General features: G+C 39.6%; 1 protein-coding gene across 1 annotated transcript in view; it reads left to right on the top strand.

Moving 5' to 3' along the window:
- LOC118820459 (formin-binding protein 1) overlaps positions 1-12,935 on the top strand; it is a 110,522-nt gene that overhangs the window by 85,940 nt on the left and 11,647 nt on the right. Inside the window, 1 exon segment of the mRNA XM_036588816.1 lies at positions 12,818-12,832. Within this exon segment, the coding sequence (XP_036444709.1) occupies positions 12,818-12,832 (15 nt within the window).

The following is a 12,935-nucleotide window of genomic DNA, read 5'->3' as shown; positions in this document are numbered from 1 at the left end:
TCTGTGCCGGCTGGTGAAATATGTTTTAATCACTTTTTTCTCATTTTCATAGCCATTAAAGTCTTACATTTTACACTGTGTCATAGGCCTGTTCAATCTTTATTTTTGGTTAGAAATTTTGACCCTTTTCCCTGTTTTTAGTGGCCAAACTTTTGGTGCATCTCTTATAACAGTCTTTATATGCAACATTCTGTTCATATATCTGCAAAGGGCCGGTGTGGAGCACACCTGATCAGGTGTTTGAAGACTGAGACCAACTGACTAAACAAATATAATCAGGTGTGTTTGGAATGAAAACCTGCAGCCACACCGGATAAGACTGGACACCCCGTCCCACTGTGTCTATATGATAAAAGTTTGTGTAAGATTTGATTATTTTTGGGAAAGATTAGCATAAACATTTCTTCTCTTTTACTTTCAAGCCAAAGCAAGTTCTAATACAATTACAGAAACAAACATAGAATGCTAACAGCACTATAATGAGGTGATGATATAAATATTAATATTATATTGATACTATATGAAAGATAATATTATCTCTAAATAAAAGATCATATAAAATTTGGGGGACCCGGGAATAAAAAAAAATCTTCATTTGTTTAATTTATTTAGTCATTATTTGTACATATACAGTGTTTACATGTTCATTTTATGTTTATATTTGTAGTGGATTGTCCCAAGTGTTTGAGCCCGGCAGTCAGAGGCCCCTGGTAATCCATCCCTGGGCCCTAAGCTATAAACATGCAGAACAGACATACAAAGCAAAGAACCGACGCCGACAATAATGTCGCCTGGGTTGGTCAGACACTAGAGGGCGCTCCAAGAGACAAAATGACATTGACAGCTTCCTATAGATCCTTTGCACAAAACTGTAAAATGCATTGGTGTAAAGAGAAGAGGAAAAACAACCTGAAATAGTGAGTTGAGTAGTAAGTCACTTAGGGGTCAAGTCAGGTCTCTGTTTAGAGTCACTTAAGGGCATGTCCAAGTCAAGTCAGGAGTCAGTTAAGGGCGTGTCTGAGTCAAGCTAGGGGTCAGCTTAGTGTGAATCTGAGTCCAGTCGTAAGTCAGTTTAGCACGAGTCTGAGTCCAGTCACGAGTCGGTTTAGCACAATTCAGAGTCCAGTCACAAGTCAGTTGAGCGAGAATCTGAGGCGGTTTAGCATAGGTCCAAGTCCAGTTGTGAGTCTGAGTCGAGTGTTAGTTCAGGGCAAGTTGTAATTGAGTTGCAGTTTAATTAAGGGCGAGTCAGCAAGTCTAAATCGAGTCACAAATCCTTATTTCTGGTGCACACAAACAGTGTCCAAGTCAAGTAAGGAGTCAGTTCAGGGCGTGTCTGAGTCAAGTTGGGGGTCAGTTTAGCCAGAGACTTCGAGACCAGTCACGAGTCACGAGTCCAAGTCTGACACTCTGAGTCGATTTGCGAGTAACTTATGCGTGAGCTTGCGTTGAGTCCAGTGTCAGTTCAGGGCGAGTCGTAATGGAGTTGCGAGTCAGTCAGCAAGTGACTGAAGTCCGAGTCGAGTCGCGAGTCATTTCTGGTGCCCACTAACAGTTTGCAGTTCTATGTTGGTGTAATGTCTATAGAAGTGAGCTGGTTCCCCTTAATCTGCCTCTGTTTACGAAAACCCTTCTCTTTGTTTACGCCGTCCTCGAGGCTTCAGCCTCCCACAGCGACAGAGGCAGGCAAAGATAATGAAATAGGAAATTTAACAGATAAAAAGGGGAAACTGAGATTTTGTTTTTGTGCTGAGTTATCGAACAGGAAGTGCTTGTCAGAAGAAGGAAGTGTGCCGTTTGCCGCGCCCCCTCGATACGCAGCGTGTTCTAAAAACTGAGTTCCTGAAATGGTGTTGACTCACGTGCAGAAACACACAAACACACACGTGTGAATCAGTGTCATACGGTTACGAAGAACAGAACAAGGAAGGAAGTGTGACAGAGAAAAACAGGCCACAATGGGCTGAGATTAGATAGAAGAGGGGAAATATGTCGAAACGAAAGAGGGAGAGAGAGAGAGAGAGAGAGAGAGAGAGAGAGAGAGAAAGGAGAGAGAGAGAGAGAAAGGGAGAGAGAGAAGAGAGAGAGAGAAAGAGGGAGAGAGAGAGAGAGAAAGGGAGAGAGGGAGAGAGAGAGAGAGGAGAGAGAGAATGAGAGAGAGAATGAGAGAGAGGAGAGAAGAGAGAGGAGAGAGAGAGAGGAGAGAGAGAGAGGAGAGAGAGAGAGAGAGAGGTTCTTTAGCATTACCATAGCCTTCATCCTACATGCTAAAGTGCTTCTTCACCCATTCATCAGAGCTTTGCGTTTCTTTGTCGTTATCTATAGCGTATAAGAATAGTGTTTAATGTTTGTTTGTTTTTATTTATGTTGTGTTGTGTGATATTTTGCAAGCTTAGTAGCAACTTCGAGCAACGAATATGTACAGTAGAGGAAAATGAAGCAAAGCAGCATTTAGGAGTCATAAAAACTTAGAGGCGGTTGTTCTGAAAGAGCTTTAAGTCAATCAAGTAGATTTGTGTATATACACATACGCACGAAAGTGCTGTTTGGACAGGGTTAGTTTTGCGCAGGGAGGTGGGGTAATGTAAACTTTTAATTTATTTGTAATTTCGATTGCCTAGTAATTGAGTTTTTTGAGTTTAATTTTCAAGTTACCATGGTAACAGTCCTCAAAGATGGTAAAAACTCATTGATTGAAGAAAAAAACCCACACGTGAACAAAACTGACCTATAAAATATGTCGATGATGCGACATCCTACATTAATGCTACATTTAATGTACATAACGTAGATGAGATTGTTCTTTAAAAAGCTGTTGAGCTGAGCTGGTTGAACGTGCTCAGTGCTGCAGGCAGATATCACGATTGTACAAAAAGCTGCCTCAGTGTGACTGAAGAATTTCAGGACATCAAGTTTTGCTTCCAGTTTTGGGAAAAATGTCAACAGCGAAGTGGCTTCAGAGAAGAAGGCAGGCTAAGCTAAGCTGTGCTAGTTTTGTGGCCAAATAAAAGAGAACATTATACTACAACTTTTACACCACACTAATATTTTTATCTTTTATTTCGTTCAGATTAAGCATCAAATTAGTAGTTTGCCAAAAATGTATATTACGGTATTAAAATTTCTGACTGTTTCGGCAAATTTATTTTTTAAATATAACCATTTTGGAGACCTAAACCTATTTTTGTAGATTAACAGTAGCTTATTATTCTGGCATGTCATTTCACTTTCTAATCAGAACCATTTTTAACAACCAAAGTAAACCTTAAAATATATTTATTGTGTTAAACAAAACTGAACAATATCTACCATGCACCCATCCCCCGGGCCCTGATGACGGCTGCGAGAGCTGCCAGGAAGGCAGGGCCCGAACTCCGAGTGAGGACGGTGGGGACAGGAGAACCTCAAGTGAGTGGGGACGGTGCACAAATCACGAACACCGCCGAGTAGTAGTGAAGCGGCCTCTCTGCGGCACAGGAGGCGGGGCGGTCATTCCTTCTCTGGTGGCCGATGTCCTTGCTTGGAGTTGTGCCCCAACTTTCTGCCGGCTCTCACGGCCATTGTCAGGGGACAGACGCATGCCATACCTACATAAACCAGTCAGTATTGCTTGCTGGCAAAAACGGTGCTAAATGTTAGCCACGTCTGAAGCTTTTTCTGAATTCTCCAACTACATTGGAATTTGTACAGGTGCTTTAATGAAAGTGCTGCACCTTTTAAGGTGGAACGGGAAATACTTACGAGAAGCCATCGTCAAATTTCGTAAGTGTTTCATACATGTGTCCCATACTCTTACTCCACGACCGCCGGGCACAGCATCAGTACCAGCGGGCTTGTGCATGGCTTGTTTCGTGCACAAGGCCTTGAAACCGAGTCAGGTGGCTGCTCAGCCAAGCCTTATTGATCTGGTGTCCATGTTAGGCCAAGTTTAACCCTAAAAGACCGTCCGCTCCTTTATGTTCACTGCCTCGACAACAATGTAGGTTCCTTTAGATGAAGCTGACTAGTGGTGGAGGGTCTGTTTCTTTTCTCGCCTCAGACGTTCAGCTAAATGTGTGACGTTAGCAGGAGTTGCACTGCTCGTACGTTGTGTTATCGGAGCTTAGTTGTGGCATCTGTCATTTCACGTTTTAATAGTGAAACGTTTTGGCTTGATTTGAGCCACAGAGAACGCAAGAAAAGGCTTCTTTGAGCGCCTAATGGAATTTGGAGTAATATAACCTCTGATTATTTCTATTTTATAACAGATCAAAGCAACAGGAATCTTTACTGACGTGGGCGTGCACTGTCCATAAAAAGGACTGACATTCCAGATTGGGATGGGACTAAAATGAGTGAGAAATGTTGGTGATAATTACCCCACCTTCCCATGTAAGAATAATCCAGTCCCAATAGTACAGAAATAATGATAGTGTCTTTTGGGCAATAATAATTTTTCTTTTCATTCATCTCGAAACCTGTCAAATAAAGTCAGTGAGGGTATAAAGGTGTGAGTATGCATGGGATTGTATGCGCTTATTAAAGATAAACAGTATAGGTGTGTCTGTATGTATGTGTGTAGGTATATACGTGATATATATGTATATATCTGTAAGTGTGTGAGCGTGTATGTGCACAGGAGGTTTGAATGTGAGTGTATGCAATGGAGGCTTCATTATTGTGCTTGAGAATCTAAAATGAAGTATTTTCTTGTAGGAAATTTCAGCTACAGAAAGAGAAAAACAACCAATTGTAACAAAGATTACCGATACCTACAATGAAGTATCAGAACAAGACTTCACAAGTAATTTTAATGGTGCGGAAAAGGACAAGTTTGAAAATTGATTAAAAATTGTGTTTGTTCCTTCGCATCTACTGCACCGTTCAAACAACTTGAGCCGCAGCAGATAAACAGTGACAATCTCAGCAACTTCCTTGCTTTCTTAAAGGGACATTAGACAGTGATTTATAATCTTTGTTCAGGTGGAGCATCAAGAGGTGATACAACACCCAAGAACTTCTCCACTACAGGGTTAATAGCACCTAAAACCGCTTGATTTGCAGAGCACAGCAAACAACAGCAGTGTAAAAGATTGATAATAATCAAAAAGTTTTGCGTATATCGTTTCTGTTTACTGTTAAAACAGTGGATTATTATGAGGCGTTAACTCAAACTCATATGCAAAAATGTGACTGCCATCTAATCTGCTTTTCTCCATTAGCAGTGTGCTTTCTCAGTGCTGACAGAGGTAAAGATTATGATTTAACAAAGCTGAAAATTTTGTTTTTTTGTCATGAAAGACCTTTTTGAGCAAGAAAACACATGAATATCACACGTCAATCACGCTTTATCATTACTCTGATTAAACTAAAGAATAATTAGTGCTTATTGATCTGAGCTGTACTTATTCTGAAAAAATCAACCAACAATAAAGGCAGCCTTGTGCATCTTTTAGACAGTGATAGGAAACACAGTAGCTCACAGCTCTGATTCTACACGCTGATACGCTTCACTGTCGTTAATGTGGACGTACGCGTGTTGAAACTCCTCTGGCGGCAGAGCTAAATGAGTTAAAGGGGCCGTTGCCAAATTGTCAGACTGGATCACCAGTGAGACGCTCGGTTTCTAAGGGTTGATATGCTGTTAGGCTATAGTAGAGCAGATTCTCCACTGTTTCTGATAGGTTCTTTAAGGGTTCTTTAGTGATGGGAATGGTTATTTTTAGAACCATGAGTTCTGCATACAACCATTTCATGCTTAAAAGGTTCTTTGCATGGTGAAATTGTTCTTCAGATTGATGGAGAATGTTTTATATGGTTTTATATAGAACCTTTTTGAAAGTGGTTCTATATAGCACCAAAAGGGGTTCTTCTATTGTTACTTGCTTGATATCGTAACAATAGAAGGACACTATGTGGTGCTATATAGAACCATATGTAACAAATTCTCCATCTGATGAACTATTTTACCATGCAAAGAATCATTTAAGCATGAAATGGTTCTAGATAGAAATAAAACCATTCCTTTTACTAAAGAACTCTTGAAGAAACGTTTTTTTTTTCAAAACGTAAAGCAAACAGTCTGAAAAATTCCATGTTTTCTGTACATCTTCAATTGTCGCAATGGTTCAAATGAGTTAAAAAATTATGAAAATATAATAAGTGGTTTGCCACAGACACATTTATACCTGAAAACTTCATTTTTTAAATAGGCGAGGCGCAACTTTGGTATTCACTCGCTCACTCACGTGTAGCAGTGTGAAGTTTCTCCAGCAGGGGTCAGTATTAGCACGGAAGTTCCCAAGAGGTCCAGCAGGCTGACAAACACGTTTTTGCAGTAACAGCGTGAAATAGTTTTCACTTAACACTTCTGTTACTCTGTATTATATTATTTAATGCCTTATGTTAATTAAAAATCAGTGAAAAATACATCTAAGCTAAAAAAAAATAGAAATTAGGTCTAAGCAGCTGAACTGTGAAGCTGGATGATGCTGATATAATCAATAATTGCAGCGTTATAACATTAAAATATTGAGCTAATCATTTTTAAACATCGTCCAGGTGTCTGGTACTGTGATCTTCCTGACCAATCACAGTTCCGGTTGTGCGATCATGTAAAAATAAGGCCAGTTTTTATCAGTGTCACATTAATGATCCTCCAAAGAATCTGTCATATTACACGTCTCAATATGTATCAATGTAACAGCAGTACTGATATTGTATCCACATAGTGGAGCTCTATTGTGTGTGTGTGACTGTGTGGGTGTGTTTAATGAGGCTATGTTCCTTGCTGCAGTCTCCGCAGTCCCTTCACTATCATAAAGAGCTGATGAAGAGGACTCTCGGCCGGCCTACTTATGCTTTCGAGGCCAGGCAATACGTCGTAAGTGCGTGCGCGTGTCAGAGCATACGCTGCTGTTCAAATGCTTAGAATCACTGCTTTTAACAGCGTAAAGTCAGTTTTGCTGCAGATATGTGTGAAATTAATAATGTGATGGTAATATTCTATAAGTTTAAAATGTAGGAAGTTGTAAAAATGAAGAAATGAACCGAGCTGGAGATGATTCAATAACAAAGAGAAAGCTTTATAGCATGAAGAATGGAGTTACAATAAAAACAGGATCCAGAATGCATCATATTTAGAAAGCGGTGACATTTACATGGCTTTTGGCAGACACTCTTATCCAGAGCGACTTACAATTTGATCATTTTACAGGTAAATATGGTGTTAGGAGTCTTGCCCAAGGACTCTTATTGGTATAGTGTAGAGCAGGGGTCGCAACCCAGACGTTAAGAAGAGCCATTTTGTCCTTCCAACAAAAATCTAACCACCTTGAAAGCCACAACATTTTATGTCCATTTTGGCATCTTGGCCGTAAATATGTCTCGGTATGCGCGGATGTACTAGAATAGATTAAACTTATAAACAAAAATGCAGACTTATTTTGCTCTGCTTTAAGCTTTAGCTCAGCTATAGCCACTTTTCTCGCATCTCCAGCAGGAAATTTTTTCCTCAAAAGAACAGTTTCTTGTAAAATGTCTCGCAACATTCAACTTTTTACGAGGCTGAAAAAAGGTCTGCGCCTCGATCTTCAGGGTTAAAGGGTGAATTAGCAGTTCTACATTAACTCCAGAGTTTAAGACCATTTATTGTTAAACTGTGTTGAACGATCAGCAGAGCTTTATTTTACTGTAAAGGAGGATTATTTTATTTTTACCTACAAATCTAATTCTGCTGTGGAGCTGCAACTGGACGGTAAAAGGGACACATGCGGCTCCGGAGCCACATGTTGCCAACCCCTGGTGTAGGGTGCTTGCCCAGGCAGGGGATTGAACCCCAGTCTACAGCATAGCAGGCAGAGTTGTTACCCACTACAAATTATAAGGCTGCCATGACCCAGATTTGAACCGGGGTTGCTGCGGCCTGAACGAAGCACTAACCACTATTCAATCAAGGCTGTCCGCCACCAAATCTGACCAAATTTTTTTACAGTGGTGGTAATAGGAAACAGGGGTCGCCATGTCAACGACTTTTGTTTTAAAAGTATGTTTTAGGCCAAAACCTTCTCAAAACTACCATGTCTCAAACATCAGGAAGCACATTTATACCAATTTGATCTAGTAACTTTCTGTGAGGGATTTTAGAGGTGGACGTTTGGTTCCTATCACCACCACTGTGAACAACTCTGACTAGTTCATCAACATTTGAATCTATGCTAAGGTATTATTGAATAGAAATTATTTATATGACCAGTGATTCCAAACTTTTGAACGGTAGCGTATGTGGCTGTGAGTGTTTGTGTTAGAGCAAGACTCGTAAACCTTTGTTGAATTACGCTGGTCTTGCTAAGAATAAGAGAGTGAGTGAGTGAGTGAGTGAGAGTATGTTAGAATTGCAATTGAGTTTGTAGTCACAGGAATGACGTACAGAACTAACCTCATTTTATCATTTATCACATGATTTGATCAACACAGGCTCCCAGAGTTGCACAGACACTACCAGATTAAACCTATATTGAGACATTTGTTTAATCACTTCACCGTTTTGATTTCCGCTTCATAAATGAGGTTAGCGTCTGACTGCGCTAAGCTTCAGTTCAAGTCCTACTGTGTGATCAAACAAAGTGGCATCATCATAAGTGACACTCATTGGCTATTTCTGCTTTATGGCCCCACCCCTTGTCACTCCCCCAGACCCCATAAGCTCCTCCCTAGAGCTTTCTGGCTGCGAATCAGCTTGCGCCGGAGGGGTTAATTCACAAAGTGTCACGGGTGCGACCTCATAGTGACCCTGTAAGACAAGCGCTCCGTGAACTTTGTCCTTTCTATTACTTTTAGCACCTTTCTCATGTGTGAATATTACCCAGAATTCACCCCTGTTCCTCGGCAGCATGACGAGCATAAATGTGTATCTGAGTTCCATCCTGTAGCTTTGACACATGCATATTTCTGTATGTGTGTTATGTGTGTACAACGTTATGCACTCACCATATACTTTATTAGAGCATGTTTCTGCTCACAGGCCACTTTATTAGAAACACCCACCCTGTGCTTCCACTCACTGGCCACTTTATTAGAAACACCCACCCTGTACTTCCACTCACTGGCCACTTTATTAGAAACACCCACCCTGTACTTCCACTCACTGGCCACTTTATTAGAAACACCCACCCTGTACTTCCGCTTACTGGCCACTTTATTGGACACATCTACCTTGTGTATCCACTCAGTGGCCACTTTATTAGAAACACCTGCCTCGTCCTGACACTCAGTGGCCACTTTATTAGAAACGCCAACCTGGTACTTCCACTCACTGGCCACTTCATTGGAAACATCTACCTTGAACTTCCACTCACTGGCCACTTTATTAGAAACGCCTACCTTGTACTTCCACTCACTGGCCACTTTATTAGAAACACTTAAACCCCCTTAATTGACTTTATCAGAATTTTAATGTCAGTATAGAATTTCTTTTTTCACGTTTTTTGTTTTAATTTTTAAATGGATTTTTTTTATTATTATATTTTTGTCAAGGCTTCACCTGTGCTGCTCCCTTTAGAACTTTGTTAATTAATTTCTTGTTAATTCATTTCAGAATATTTTACAGCTGAAAAAGGTCTCAGATCAGCAGGGATATAAACAAACTGTCGAATGTAGTATTAATGTTTCTGTTTTTTTGTTTTTTGGCCTTTGTTGTTTATTATTCATTTACTTATTTTCAAATATCTACATACATTTCTGAGAAACTTTGCCGTCTCAATAAAAAAACAACAAAATCCATCTAAAAGTGTTGAATTTGATACCAGCAGAAGTTTTGGTGCAGCTCGAAATGAGACATTACCCAGGATTCTCTCTGCCACACAATCATTCAGTCTGTCACCATTACTGCTGCTCTCTCTCTCTCTCTCTCTCTCTCGTCCTCTTTTCACTCTGTCTTGGCTGTTGATCAAGCGCTGCTTTAGACCCCACCTGTTTGTGATCCTGTAACATCATAAATAACGTTTTTTGGGTCCGTCTTTGAAGCTGCTGCTGAGGTTCACTGCAAAAAGACGAGTGAAGTGTCCGGCGCTGCGAGTCGTCCTTCACCGCTGAACATGTTTTCCTTTAAAATACAATACGTCATCACCTGAATTTGGACGTTACACTCTTGAAAAATATGGCTCTTCAAGGGTTCTTCTGTTTTCACAAGCTTGACATCATAACAATAGAAGAACCCTTTTGGTGCTATATAGAACCATAAACAACACATCAATCTGAACAACCATTTCACCATGCAAAGAACCATTCTTATAGAACCTTTTTGAAAATGGTTCTGTGTAGCACCACAAAGCGTTCCTCTGTTGTTACAAGCTTGACATCATAACAATAAAAGAACCCTTTTTGGTGCTATATAGAACCATAAACAACACATCCTCCATCATTCTGAAGAACCATTTCACCATGCAAAGAACCATTTAAGCATGAAATGGTTCTATACAGAACCCTTGGTTCAAAATAGAACCTTTCCCTTTACTAAAGAACCCTTGAAGAGCCATCTCTTTTTAAGACTGTAGGTTCATCTGCTCTAGACGATGAGCCGCCCGTCATCTGCTCAGGTCCACACAGCGGTCAGCGGCTTTCACTCACTAACACAGACATGCGCTCGTCGCTGGCCAGCTGTGTGGATCACAGAGGCTGGCCGGCTTTGGAATTCTGGAACTTTGAGAAATTCTAGAACATAAACAGATTCCAGAGCACTGATGCATTCTAGAACATCTGCCAGGAATTCGGTCAGCCTGCCAGCAAGCGAGCTGGCCTGGCGCGAGTCCTCTGGCCCAGATGCTGGACCGGGCGCGTTTACAGATGTGTCATTCGCTCCCGTCTGTTTGCCAGAGCTGCGCGTTAAACCATATTCAGTGCGCTTTCCTACGCAGATGATTCATACGAGTTACTACGTCAGATCTGGAGGGTCTGAAGCTGTTTATCGCTGCGGTCAGTGGAAAGAATTAAAAAGACGTTCGCGCTAAAAGTCTCTGCTTTCATAAACGGAGCTCTGAGATTTTAATGACAGCGATATGGATGCCCCTTCCTGCCGGGTAGAGGAGAAAAATTAGTTTCTTCCCTCCCCTTCTCTGTTCATGGCAGCAATATGTCAATATTTTCACTTAAAATAATGACTTACTTTCTCAAAATATTCTTATTTTCTCAAAAGGTTGACAAATATTTTACAATAAATACTTCTTTTCACAAAATGTTGACTTGAAAATGACAATTTTCTCAAGAGTTTGAGTTAGTAAGACAAAATTTCAACATACCTTGTTGAAAAAAAAAGGTTCAAGAATGTAAGTATTTGATTTGGGATAGAAAAAGTCAGTATATCAATATATGAAGTGACTATTTTAACATAAGTCACTAATTTGAAATAGTAAGTCATTTTAACATGAGTCAAAAATTAGAGAAAACATCACATAAAAAGTAATCGAGTTGCTAAGTCATAGTTGTGATACAGCAAGTCATTACTTCAAGAAAATAAGTCTTTATTTTGACATAGTAAATTCATATTTTGAGAAAATAGGCCATTATTTCAATGTAAGTCAAAATCTTGAGAAAATTTTTCATAATACTAAGTCAAAATATTGAGAAAATCATTGTCAAGAGTCATTGTCAATATGCAAAGTCATTTTTTGGCACAGTAAGTCTTTATTTTGAGTAAATAAGTCATTGTAAATATAGATCGGGAATAAGAAGAAAACAGTTTTGAAATTGTTTTATTATCATTATTTCAACAACAGTCATTATTTTAAAATAAGAAGTTATTTTGAGTCAAAATTTTGGGGAAAAAAGTCATTCCTTTGAGATCGTTAGTTGTTATTTTGATATAAAAAGTATTTGAGATGTTAAGTCATTGTTTTGACACAGTGAGTCATTATGTTGAGAAAATGACAATATTTTGACAGTAATTGAATAATGTTTAAAATAGGTCATTGTTTCGATACAAGTCAAATCTGAGAAAATAAGTCCTTAATTCAAGATGCTAAGTCAAAATTTTGAGATAATCAGTCACTGTGTTAATTTACTAACTTGTTTTGATATAGTAAGTCATTATTTTGAAATATTAAGTCACTTTTATTATAATGATTATTATTTTGACGAGTCAAAATTTTGAGAAAAAAGTCATTCCGTTAAGATCCTTAGTTATTATTTTGCTATAAAAAATATTCATTTTGAGATGTTAAGTCATTATTTTGACACAGTAAGTCATTATTTTGAGGAAATGAGGCATTATTTCAACATAGTAATTGAATAATTCTGAGAAAATAGGTCATTATTAATTTGATACAAGCCAAAACTAAGTCTTTATTTTGAGATGCTAAGTCAAAATTTTGAGGAAATTTATTGCGTCGATATACTAATTTATCATTTTGACATAATAAGTTGTTATTTTGAAATAGCAAGTAAAAAGTTTGGAGGAAAAAAGTCACTATGTCGAAATCCGTATTCATCATTTTGACATGAAAAGTCTTTCATTTGAGATATTAAGTTAAATTTCACAGACTGCCGCTAAAACAGAAAGTCCTTCCATACAGCGATGGACGGTTTTGATGTCCTGCTCAGACACCCGGACACTCCTGTTCAGCAGAATCGTACACACAGTCCGAGGGGCGACTCCGGGGCCGGCCGCTTGTCGTGTAGTGAGCTTCAGCGGTGACTCGGTGACCCAGCGCAGTCACGCTCATGTGTGAGTGATGTCTGTTTCATGGTGAACAGTCCTGTGCTGTTGCTCCTCTGATGCCGTTTTTTCTCTTCTCTCCTCTCCTCCCCTTCCCTCCCTCCATCACTCTCTCTCCCCTCCGAGAAGCTCTCTCTCAAGCTGGTAAGCATGTGTCTGTCATAGCATGACCCGTAGCGGCATGACCGTAGCATGCTCGTCGCCCTTCGTAGTAACACACGTTTTCCTAACAATACTGGATGTTGTG

Source organism: Colossoma macropomum, unplaced genomic scaffold (assembly GCF_904425465.1).
Source record: "Colossoma macropomum unplaced genomic scaffold, Colossoma_macropomum, whole genome shotgun sequence".
Lineage (NCBI taxonomy): Eukaryota > Metazoa > Chordata > Actinopteri > Characiformes > Serrasalmidae > Colossoma > Colossoma macropomum.
The sequence above is the reverse complement of the archived record's forward strand: the minus strand, read 5'-3'. Positions and strand labels throughout refer to the sequence as shown.